A 12,637-nucleotide genomic window follows, 5' to 3' on the forward strand; every position below is an offset into this window, starting at 1 on the left:
TTCCTGTGTATGTGGTACCAAGGAATCGAACCCTGGGCTTTGTGCGTGCTAGGTAAGCATGCTATCTGGCCCTGATTTTTAATTTTTAAAAATGATCTCTAAGTAGTTGTACAAAGGGGTTTCAATTCAACCTAGCAATTTATGAGTAGAATGCTAAGCTGTACACCTTAAACAGGTGTATTTTATGTGAATTAGATCCCAGGAAAGCAAGTCTTAACTAAGTAACGTCCAGCTCCTTAGGTAACTTCTGAAGGAAAATGAATCTCCATCAAAGAATCTCCTCACAAGCCTCTTCCGGAATGAGCTCCCACTTCCAGTTCACACACTCACACTCAAGCACAGGTACCTCCCATCCCTCAGTGCTAAGGAAGTGACCCGTGGAGGGGAGACATGACACAGTGAGGGAGGGCTGACCCCAGGTGACCCTTGGCCCCTGAGAGCCATCCCAGATCGCCTTGTGGAGTTATCTGCTCAGCTCTCTCCTCAGCAAAGGGGCCCTGTGAAGACGGGGCCATGCACTTGGCTTGAGGACCCCACCTCACCATTTCCGGGAGAGGAAGACCTGCTGACACCTGAATCTTGAACTTGCCCTCTGGAACTGGCTGAAGCCACGGCTCCCAGGGCAGTAGCCGGGCCCTGCTGGAGCTGCTCTCCTGAGGGAGTCGTGATACTCTACCACTAGGCCAAAGCTTCTGGCCCCGCCGCATCCTCCTGGAATCCCAGTTCCCCTCCCTCGGGCTCTGCCTTCTAGAGAAAGCAGGCTGGGGAGGCCCCAGAGTCCGTGCTGCAGGTGAATGGGAGGCCATACCCCCTGCAAACAAACCCCCTTCCGGGCCCCTCATATCTCACTGCTTGCTTTGTGGATTCAGGGAAGGCCGAATGCTTTCTGAGCTTCTCCATGTCAACTTGAGTAAAATGGAGCTATCTGCCCGTGGCTGCCTCTCTAGGGCACTTCCTGCATGTCATGGTTCATGCTCAGAGAGGCACCGCGATTCTCTAGTCACACAGCATCCACATGGTTCACTGCCCAGAGCCTTTGTGCTCCACAGGGCCATGTGGCTGCTGGCAGAGTCCCCAGGCAGTCTCTGTCGTCAAATGGGAAAAGGCTAGTGCTGCTACCTGCTCTGACCACTGACAGCAGCTTCCCAGGCCACTCAACTCGCCACCAACTGCTGCCACCACAGGCTGGTTCCAGCTGGGAAACAGGGACATGAGCAGGTTCCTGCTTTGAAGGCCCCCACAGGCCTAGACTGCAAATGTGAGCCCTGGATCAAGTCAAGAGGTCCCTCGGGCAGGGCCTAGCCAGAAGGCTGGACAGAGACCACCTGGGGCTACCATTCCAGCTTCCCCCCACTTTCCAGAGCCGACAAGGAGCAGCTGCAGCCATTCCCAACGTAACCCGCCTCAGTCTTGGTATGCGAGACTGGCAGTGGAAAATGCTCCAGTACTTTATTGAAAGAAAGCAATAAATAATACTGTGATAAAAATAGTTCAAAAGTAGACTGTACAATTACTTTGTTACATAGTTGGGAAGTTCACAAAAGATTAATAGAAAAACAGAATGGTAACAATGAATTATACAAGTGGATTAAAAGCAGAACAGATGTAAAAAGGCATGCTGCCTCTAAGTATCAGTTGCATAATAAATAACGCACCTTGATCTGACTTGTTTCCTGCTGGCTTTTTTAATTTGCCATTTAAAAAGTAAAGGTTACATTTGCTACTTACACAATCCAAAATGGCTATACCATCAAAATCTAAAATGTATGACTAGGTTCATTCTTGAAACATGTTTAGAAACAAATGTAAAAAGGTGATATACATTAAGAAAAATAAGGCCTTTATTAAGAGTTGCAGGGCGAGCTGTCAGGCCAGGCCTTGCAGCCCTGCTCTGCACTCCAGTCCATGAGATCACAGTGCAGTGCTCCGTGATTGGTCCTCAAGAAGAGGCTTTCCACCCCCACCCCACCCCCCCAGTGTGGCTCCCCAGCTGTGGCTCTAGTCTGAACAAATGACCTAGGTCCAGAGGTGGGGCTGGGAGAGGGGGGAGGGAGGGGAAGCAGTGCCTAGGCTTGAGCTGGAGTTGTGACGGCACTCCAGGGCTGAAAGTCAGCCAGCATTGGACTCTGACACCATCCCAGGAGAAGCTGAGAGCCTGTATAAACAGTACAGGCACAGTCAGTCATTCGAAGCCTGCCGTGCAGTCTGCAAGGAGGCCTGCTTGTTTGGAACCAGTGGTTGCAGAGCTGGATGAAGGGAACACACACTGCCGGGTTGCGATGATTTGATGAATGCTGTCAAATTCTTTCTTCCATCACGGTTTATCATGAAGAAATCAGACAGTGATAATCACAACAGATGCATCATTTACAAAATTCCTCTATTTGTTCACAGGATTTACACATACAAGCATTACAGTACATCCGTTCCAAAGACTAAATCAGATATACGAACATGAATTTATTCAAAAGGATATTTATAGCCTGGATATACATGAAAAAGTAAGTAACTATATAAATGAAGAGCATAAGTTTACATAAATATAAGAAACATTAAATTCTAAAATATTTTCTCTATGATATTCATGAATTTTTCACTAATTTAAAAACTCTGTAATAAAATATTTTCAGGTCCACATAACAAGATTCCATTGGATTAAACGTCGTCCCTGCTGGCTCCCTGCTGCAGGGTCATCTGTAGAAGTAGTGTGGGTAAACTGGAAACAAGAACAAACAGAGAGTCACCTGCCATTGGGGCCGTGGTCACACGCAGGTACACAGCATCAGGGAGGGGTCCTGATAAGACTACACTCTCTAGAACACACACGCTCCCCGGAGCCAAGCCCACATTCCCGCGGGCCCCGAAGCTTGGACAGCACAGGCAGAGCCCCAGCCAGGGCTCCCTGGAAGCCCCTGCCAGGCAAAGGCTCCAGACTAGTGGGCACTGGAGGTCACCGTCACTAGACCCAGGCACAACAATTCAGCTTTGTCTTTAAAAAAGACTATTAGTGTCATGCTCTCAGACATCACATAGTACACGACGATCAAGCGCCAGATTTGCTTCCTGGTGTCCCCCTCCTGCTCCTGCTCCTGCCACACTAGACACAACTTCACCCCAGGGCCCCAGACACACAGACTGAGCCAGCATTTTCAGGGTTAAGGAAAACATGGAAATGTGTATTTCTCTTAAACTGATGCTACACTTAAGCTCTTTATGGTCAACAATACCAAAAGCAGCCTACTGGGTGCTGAGAGCCAGTGGGCCAAGATCTTCAGGTTCGTGTTCTGGCCCCAGTGCTAGCATCTGTCCCACTGCCAGCTGTAGCTCAGGACAATGCCTGGGGTTCCAGCTGTCTACTCACCGGCAGGACAGGAGCTCTAGCAGGAGTAAGTCCTGACTGTAGCAGAATCCAATCTCTGTGTCGCTGACACACTGCCTGTCTCCACCACCACGAGAGGAAGCGTGCAAACACAGCGTGCAGTTAGTCTTAAAACACCACAACGAGCACAAGACACATCCCACCACTGTGAGGACGAGCGGGGGCAGGTCTGTCTGGGGCGCCGCCGGCAGTTAGCTGGAGACAGCCATAGAGCACCGCACAAGAGCAACTTCAGGACCTACGCAAGGAGGCGATTCTACAGGACGCTCGCCCCCAGAACGGGTCCTGTCTGCATCTCTGAGATGGGAGGGGGCAGGAAAGGAACCTGCTGGCACTCAGTGCCGCTGGGGCAGCGCAGAGGGTGAAGGGGTGCAGGCTGACTAGGACAGTGGGGCCAGGCAGTGACTTCCCTTAGAAAACCCAAGCTGGGCCTCCATGTGGAGAAATGTGAGGCTGGGTTTTGGCTCTTGCAGCACTAAGGCAGCCCTGCAGGTGGGGAGCAGCTGCAGCCTCTGTACCCGAGGTGTTGCACCAGCTGACCAGCTGCATGGCTCCTGCGTGCTACAGAGGCTCAGCATCTGGTCTGGTAGTGACGGTGGACAGCATCTGGAAATCCTAGGCACCTGTGGGATGGCCCTCCCCTCCCCTCCCGGACAAAGCCAGTAAGAGGGCTGTTGTCATGGGCCTTCATTATTTATGAAAGTGAAAAGGCCTATGTACTCCCACACCTTTTTCTTCTCTTTTCCCCCCTACTTTTTGTTTGGGGGGGGCGGGTGGTCGTGGGGTTTGATCTCAGGGCCTGGGCACCGTCTGGGAGCTCTTCTGTTCAAGGCTAGCACTCTACACAGCACCACTTCCAGTGTTCTGGTGGTTCATTGGAGGCCCGGGCTGGCCTTGAACCACAATCCTCAGATCTCAGCCTCCTGTGTAGCTAGGAGGACAGGTGTGAGCCATGGGCACCCAGCTTCCAGTTTGCTTACTAGGAGCACTGAACTAAGTAAAGGTGAGCTACATACGGAAAAGACCCCGGAAGGCAGCAGAACAAGCTGAAGGCCCGGCAGTCACATGTCACACTGGTGGTCAGTTACCTGCAGGCTCCCTGAGACAATACTAACTCTTAGAAAGATGCAAGCTTAGCCGGGCACAGTGGTTCTCACTTATAATCCTAGCTACTCAGGAGGCTGAGATCTGAGGATCGACGTTCAAAGTCCAGTTCAGCCCAGACACTAAAGACCATAGACTCTCCCCCCTCCCCCCCACCCCCCGCATCCTAGGGCTTGAACTCAGGGCCTGAACACTGTCCTTGGGCTTTCTCAAGGCTAGTGCTCTACCACTTGAGCCACAGCACCAGTTTTGGCTTTTTTTTCTATGTATGTGGTACTGAGGAATCAAACCCAGGTCTTTGTGCATGCTAGGCAAGCACTCTACCACTAGGCCAAACTCCTGTCCAAGACCATGAGACTCTTATCTCCAGTCAACTACTAGAAAACAGTAAGTGGTCCTGTGGCTCAAGGTGTGGGGTGGAAGCTCTGAGCTGAAGAGCTCAGGGACAGCACCTAGGCCCAGAGTCTAAGCCCCACCACCGCCCCCCCACCCAAAAAAGATGTGAATTAGAAGACACACTGGGTTTTCCCCTGTAATATATTATTCAACTCAGGTAAAAGAGCTTTCCCTGTTTTTATATAGGACACTGAGAGCAAAACGTCCTAATGCCAGGGAAAAACCAGGCAACCCTGCCTCAAGTGTGGAGCACACGCTGACGTACAGCTCTGACCTGCTGGGCGGGAGGGAGGTCTGTATGTGGCAGGGACTGCCATGGCCACACGCCTACTCTGACATGGGTCCAGATGCCCAGACTCCTAGGAGAGCTTTGTAATCACCAAAGCCACCAGGACTACTCTACTGCTATGATGGGCCTGGCACGGGTCGGGAGACTGAGGCAGGACACAATATTCTTAGTACCACCTGGCACCAGAGCCAGAGTCAAACTTAGTCTGGCTCTGGGTTATACTGTGCCTGCCTCTCAGTGGATGGGGCAGAAAGCCAGAAAGGAGACACCAAGCTCAGCTGGCTGTGTTCTCAAGTCCATGTGGTCACCACAGCAGATTCCCTAAGGCATCTCGTCACCTTCACTGAGTACCAAACAGGTTCCCAGAGCCACTCGAGGCTCCAGCCTTCTTTCCCTGTCTTCCACAAATAGGGATGTGCATGGCTTCAAAAGGTAAGAGCCAGACAATAGGAAGACAGGCAGGGCAGAGCCCATGGGAGGGAGGTAAGCCCGCTGGCCACTCTGGAGAGTGGGGGGGGGGGGAAGGAGATCTGCTAGCTGTTGCCCTGCAACTCTGCCTGTCACTAATATGGGCTCAGCCTGAGAGGAGTCAGGTGGTAACTTTATTAGTGACTCAACGAGACAGGAATTTAAAAAAAAACAAACTGTTATTGTTAATCCTTAATAAACAAATGTTAGGGTTAATTTTCAAACACTTACATCTGGCCATGCACCCCAACTCAAATGCCCTGGACACACTCAGCAGTGTGCTCACTCTGGGTGAGTCCCACTGTGCCCGCTCGCAGGGTGGAACGACGGGGCTGCCACATACCGTCCATCTGCATCTTCTTTGGCTGCATGGAGGGGGAAGACATGGAAGAAGTAACCCGGAAGTTTGCAGGCAGCGTCTCTGCAGACCCCGCAGTCAGCCCACGGATATCCTTGGGTCGGAACTTTTTCCTCCATGAGGGTGCTCGCCTAAAGCTCTTCTCATCGTCCTGGCAGATAAAGAAAACACTAGCTTCATTTACAGGACGGGCAGACTCACCCACTGCAGCCTCTGCTGTTTATACACTCAGCCCCCTTCTTCCTGGGCCCACTGTGCCCGGTCTAACAGACAGCCAGGCTGCCCTGCCAGGCAGGCCCACGCAGGAGAGGAAGATGACCCTCATCACCCGTGCATTCGTTCCTACACCCTCACCCGGCCACGCTCGTCTTACAAAAGTAACTTGTATGGGAAAGCACACATTTTCATTTGTCTTCCAAGACTTAGAACTTTCCACGTGGCTGCCTGTTTCCCTCCTTGTACAGTATCTGGGACTGAAGTCAGGGCCTCACCACTTGAGCCTTTTGCTTGGGGTTTTTCAGACAGGGCCTCCAAGCTGCCAGGAGCCCACCTACCTCTGCGTCCTAGACACTGGGACCACAGGTGACGCGGCCTGCCCAGCCTTACCAGTGGTGCCCAAGCTATCAGCACACCTGCCTTCTATCAGGACATTGATGACAAGTGCTATGTCTCTAGAGATGGCTCCAGTTCTTCCTGGTGAACCCTACTTGTCTCAAGGGCCAACAAAAATATTGGATATTCTTTAATATACTTATGTAAACAAGGAGTTCTGGACTGGGGTGGATGTAGGCCACAAACATTTTATGATGTAGAAATCATTTTTGAGGGATAGCAAAAATTAGCAAAAACAGGGCTGGAAATGTGACTTGTGGGAAGAGTGCCTGTCTAGCAAATACAAGACCGTAACACCACACACAAAAAAAAATAATAATAGGCCGGGAGTTTGGCCTAGTGGTTAAAGTGCTTGCCTAGGCCGGGAGTTTGGCCTAGTGGTTAAAGTGCTTGCCTAGCATGCACGAAGACCCGGGTTCGATTCCTTGGTACCACATACATAGACAAAGGCCGGAAATGGTGCTGGGGCTCAAGTGGTAGAGTGCTAGCCTTGAGAAAGTCCAAAGACAGTGCTCAGGCCCTGAGCTCAAGTCCAGGACTGGCAAAAAAAAAATAAAATAAAATAAAAATAAAGTGCTTGCCTAGCATGCATGAAGACCCGGGTTCGATTCCTTGCTACCACATACATAGAAAAAAGCCAGAAGTGGTGCTGAGGCTCAAGTGGTAGAGCTCTAGCCTTGAGAAAGTCCAAGGACAGTGCTCAGGCCCTGAACTCAAGCCCAGGACTGGCAAAAAAATAAATAAATAAATAAATAATAATAATCAGTAAAGTGGGCTGGGAATGTGGCTTAGTGGCAGAGTGCTTGCCTAGTATGCATGAAGCCCTGGGTTCCATTCCTCAGTACCACATAAGCAGAAAAGGCCAGAACTGGCACTGTGGCTCAAGCAAACAAAGCTCAGGGACAGTGCCCAGACCTGAATTCAAGTCCCAGGACTGGCACACCAACCAACTAACCAACAACAAAAATCCCCAAATCACTAAGTTAAAACTTACTTCATCAAACCTTCTGTCAGTTCCCATGACTAAAAGGTTGTTAAATTCTCTCTCCAAGACCGCTCGAGCCTGAAACAACAAAACAGTCCCAAACCTTCATCAGTGTATTTTGAAAATTATTTATGTCATGCAATTATTTTTATTACTACTATTATTATTTTGTGTCATTCTTGGACTTGAACTCAGGGCCTGGGCACTGTTGCTGAGCCTTTTTGCTCAAGGCTACTACTCTACCTCTTGAGCCATACATCTCCACTTCTGACTTTGGTAGTTAATTAGGGATGCGTCTCCTGGACTTTCCTGCCCTGGCTGGCTACCTCCACTCTCTGGGTAGCTGGGATGACACCAACAACTGGCCCTGCCTTATGTTTTAAAGCAAGACTTAAAAAGCCATTTACTGGGGGGGTTGGGGGAGGGTAATGGTTACGAAGACATGTGAAAGGGTATCAATGTATGTGAATTAATGTACCTTCTATCTGGCAAATATCATGTAACCCTTTTATTAATTACAATAAAAAAATAAAAATTAAAAAAACAATAACAAAATAAAAGTTTAAAATGAAAGTTTAAATTTTGTACAGAAACATTACAACATTGCAGAGAATAAAGCTATCTCCTACTTCAAAAAAAAAAAAAGAGCCATATACTGGGCCGGGAGTGTAGCCTAGTGGTAGGGTGCTCGCCAAGCATGCACAAAGCCCTGGGTTTGATTCCTCAGTACCACATACACAGAAAAAGCTGGACATGGTGCTGTGGCTCAAGGGCAGAGCACTAGCTTTGAGAAAGCCCAAGGACAGTACCCACGACCTGAGTTCAAGCCCCCGGACTGGCAAAACAAACAAACAAAAGGCACTTACTGAGCCAAGTGCCTGTGGCTCACACCTGTCATACTACCTACTAGATGGCTGAGATCTGAGGACTGCGGTTCAAAACCAACTCAGGCAGAAAAGTCAGACTCTTATCCCCAAATGACCACCAAAAAGCCAGAAGTGGCTCAAATAGTAGAGTTAGCATCTGAACAACAACAACAAAAAAGGTCAGAAACCATGCCTAGATTCTGAGTTTGTCCTAGAACTAGTACTAAATAAATAAATGGAATCACTACTAGAAATGCACTGCTTCATGATAACACTTGAAATTAGCAACCCGTAAACACACAGTAGAGGACAGGGACCCATAATGTGTTGGAAATTACAAGCCTAAAGAAGTGTGCTATGTGGGTTGGTGGAGGTATTGGCAAAAGATAATCAACGCTCTGTAGAGAGATAAAAATTTTATGATTTTTTTTTTTTTTTTTTTTTTGCCAGTCCTGGGCTTGAGCTCAGGGCCTGAGCACTGTCCTTGAACTTTCTCAAGGCTAGAGCTCTACCACTTGAGCCTCAGCACCACTTCCGCCTTTTTTCTATGTATGTGGTACCGAGGAATTGAACCCGGGTCTTCATGCATGCTAGGCAAGCACTTTAACCACTAGGCCAAACTCCCGGCCCCAAATTTTGTGATTTTTAAATGTGTTCATGAGTCAGGAAGACTTACGTAAGAAAATTTCCAACGTAGTAAAATGAATTAAAACTTCCATGTGACATACCTAAAAATATTTCTCTTGTAACCAGGAACGAACACACACACACACACACACACACACACACACACACACACACACACACACACACACCATTTTTTTTCAAATGCATACATAGGAATGAATGAGTCTCTATTTTACCCTAACAGCACATGCTTACAATAGAAAATGAAAAGATAATTGAGAAAACCATGAATGATAAAGATTTGCATTATTACAGATTACGAAAAGGATCACTAGCTGCCTGAGGGGTTTTTAGTCCTTTACGTGAACCGTTGGGTGAGGACACTCGAGGCGGGTCACCTGAGTGTTCTGTGTGGGGATCTGCAGCAGCAGGGCCAGGGCGCTGAAGTCGAAGGTCTCGTCCAAGGCCAGCAGGGCACCGTGAACACCGCTCTCCACCAGGTTGTTTGCATATTCTTTGAGACCAATGGACAGGATCCACCGCATCACTCGGTCATTGCTCCACACAAGCACGTCTGTGAGGGAAGGAGGTGAGCAAGTGTCGCCACGGCCTCCAGACCACTCCCACACTCTTGCCACACAGCAGAAGATACTGCCGTATGACAACCTGCTACCTGACACCCTCCCCCCATGATGCCAGGCACCATTTTTGCTTACTGGACAAAGCCAGGTAGGGTAATTCAGAAGAACAACGTTGAACTGGATATGGTGGCGCCTGCTGGCAGTTCTAGAGACTGAAACTGAGCCCAGGAGTTTAGACTAGGTAGAGCTTGACTTTTAAAAAGGGTGCAGACACAGGAACTGGCAGCTCATGTTTGCCTTCCAACTCAGGAAGCCGAGATCTGAGGACCACAGTTGGAAGCCAGCCCAGCAAGGAAAGCCCATGAGACTCTTCTCTCCAATGAACCACCAAAATGACAGAAGTGAAGTTGTGGCTCAAGTGGTAAAGCACTAGCCTTGAGTGAAAAAGCTTAGGACAGGCAGCAGTCACCCAGGCCGTGGGTGCAGGCAGCAAAGACGTGCTTGTCCACCAAGCACAGGGAACTTACCTTTTATTTCATTCTGACTCTCTTCTCTTTTCCTTTCCAGTTCCTTACGGTCATAATTTAACCTTCTCAGGCACATAATTCCACAGTGGAAACTGTTTCTATTTACAAAAAGAGAAAAAATTAGGTGGCAGCTGTTAACGTCTCTTTTTTTTGCCCATTGGTACGGCCTCTGCACTAGCTGACCTGTGGAAGCTGTCCACCATTTTTAGCTGTCCCCTCAGGTCTTTCTTGGTGAGGTGGTCCAGCATCCTGGCATCCACTAGGCACTCCATGAAGTAGCTTCGGTACTGGGGGAGTCCGAGGCTGGGTAGCCACTCGTTGCCAATCCACTCATGGTTCATGTCCCCATAAGCCAGTGTCTGCTTGGAAAAATGAGTGGCAGTAGGTACAGATTCTTAATCTACCCATGTTTTACTTTAGAGTCATGGTAACAATGGTCTCAGTTTCCGAATGACTTGATCTGTCTCCTCCTTTTAAATTTGTTAGTACAATTTCACATACAAGGAAATCACATCATTAAGAATTTAAAATTCATTTGACAAACCATGTTGAGTGAGATAAGCCAAGACCAAAGGAACAAAAGGCGCATGGTCTCCTTGACATGTGGATATTAGATCCAAACAGTACAAGAGCGATGACTCAGCACCCGGGTGCTCAAGGTCACGGAGATGAACTTGGAGATATAAATATAACTACATAGACATATAAGTCTATGATGGGACATATATTCTACTGATATATTGACCTATAGATCGATATATATTTATGACATACAAAGGCTCAGCTAAATTTTAATTTAGTTCATAAATCTATGTGCCAGTGATTGCATAGATTCCACTCCTGAATCTTGTTTGTTAAACTTGATATTTGAAATATGATGTAAAAAAATCAGTGTTAGTAAAATCTTTTAATTAAAAAAAAGAGTATACAAAAATTCATTTGAAATACATTTAACAAACCACATTAAAACTGTAATTAACAATAAATCCTCTTTCTGAAATAGTTTTAGATGTAATAACATAACAAGAAATGGCCACGACTCATGAACAAGTTTGAAGGAGCAATTCAACTTTCCTCATTAAAATAGTCTCTGGTTTTGATTTTCAATACTTTTGCTTTCCTAGGTAAAACATCTGATTACTTCAAAACTAGTAAGTTAATGTAAAAAGTTTTAGAAAAGTGATAAACCAGTGGCTACCAGGACTAAATTGGGAAACAAGCAAATACACAATTGTAATCAAAACTCAAATATTACCAAAAGACTTCAACTCCCTTCTCGAGCAATGGAGGACGTGAGAAAGGGAAGAGAAGGAACTCTTGCCAGGTACAGACTACAGAATCCACCAAGTCAACCTACTTGTATTTTATACATTCTCCATTTTGCAGAATATTAATTAGGTAGCTGATTAATTAATTAACAGGAGCCTGCCATGCTACCCTGGCTGGAGTGCAGAGGCCACTCACAGACTTGCTACCACTATTGACCACTGACAGGAGTACAATACTGACATCAAACTCAGCACCTAATGGGCAGTGCAGTCCTACGATCCAGCGATCCTTCTGCCCGCCCCAGCCTCCCAGGTAGGTGGGACTCGGGCATGCCACTATGCCTGGTTCTAGAACATATGTCCGTTCTGGGGACGGAATCCATAGCTTCACGCATGCCAGGCATACATTCTACCACTGAGCTATCCCACTAGTCTCAATATACTTACATTCTAAAAGCACACAGTATGTACTCTCTGATTTCAAGAGAAGTACATTAGAAACCAACAAGCCAGGTGCAGTGACACACACCTGTAGCTCCAGCTACTCAGGAAGCTGAGACAGGAAGACTGCTTAAGCTCAGGTATTGGAGGCCAGCCTAGGCAAAGTAGTAAGACCCTGTCTTTAAAAAAAGACAAATAAATAGAAAGTAAAATATCTAGAAAGCCATCACAGTAACCCATGCAAAAAAAAAAAAAACTTAACAAAATATTAACAAACCAAGCTAACAATCTATTAAAATAGAAGCTATGGCCAATGATACATAGCAACACAGGTTGAGTCAACATTTGGTGGGAAAAAAGTGAAATTTTCCCCATGAAGAGACTGACAAATCAGACTATGTCACTGCAAACCTGTGTGCAAGTTCCACACTGAAACTGCCTGTGCAACTAATGTATGCTAATGAAAACAAGAAAGATGCAGGAAACACAGTCATCCACAGAGCCCCACAAGCTGCAGGGACGGATGTGTACTTGGAGGGGAGGCTGGAGGCTCTCCCCATGACGCACTGTGCCTCAAGTTCTGGTCCCTGTCACAGAAAAGGAAAAGGCAGGATGGTCGTAGGAGGTGGGAAGAACACAGCTCCTCTGGCAGAACAAATGGCACAAATTACCAGTGCAGAAAAGGAGTCTGAAATTAGCTGGCGACACTAAGTCGTGAGTCAGCAAAGATACACAA

The 12,637-nt window shown here is 47.5% G+C and overlaps 1 protein-coding gene across 1 annotated transcript in view; it reads right to left on the bottom strand.

Moving 5' to 3' along the window:
* Window positions 1–1,434: 1,434 nt before the first annotated feature.
* Window positions 1,435–12,637, bottom strand: part of Ppfia1 (PPFI scaffold protein A1) — an 89,208-nt gene continuing 78,005 nt past the window's right edge. The window contains exons 26-32 of the mRNA XM_090347190.1: window positions 10,376–10,551; window positions 10,193–10,290; window positions 9,483–9,658; window positions 7,601–7,669; window positions 5,980–6,145; window positions 3,362–3,436; window positions 1,435–2,716 (exon numbers count right to left, since the gene is read on the bottom strand). Coding sequence (XP_090203316.1) covers window positions 3,378–3,436; window positions 5,980–6,145; window positions 7,601–7,669; window positions 9,483–9,658; window positions 10,193–10,290; window positions 10,376–10,551 — 744 coding nt within the window. The 3' untranslated portion in view covers window positions 1,435–2,716; window positions 3,362–3,377. The remainder of the gene's footprint in view (window positions 2,717–3,361; window positions 3,437–5,979; window positions 6,146–7,600; window positions 7,670–9,482; window positions 9,659–10,192; window positions 10,291–10,375; window positions 10,552–12,637) is intronic.

The sequence above is a fragment of the Megascapheus bottae genome, chromosome 16, assembly GCF_031878675.1.
Source record: "Megascapheus bottae isolate mThoBot1 chromosome 16, mThoBot2.hap1, whole genome shotgun sequence".
Lineage (NCBI taxonomy): Eukaryota > Metazoa > Chordata > Mammalia > Rodentia > Geomyidae > Megascapheus > Megascapheus bottae.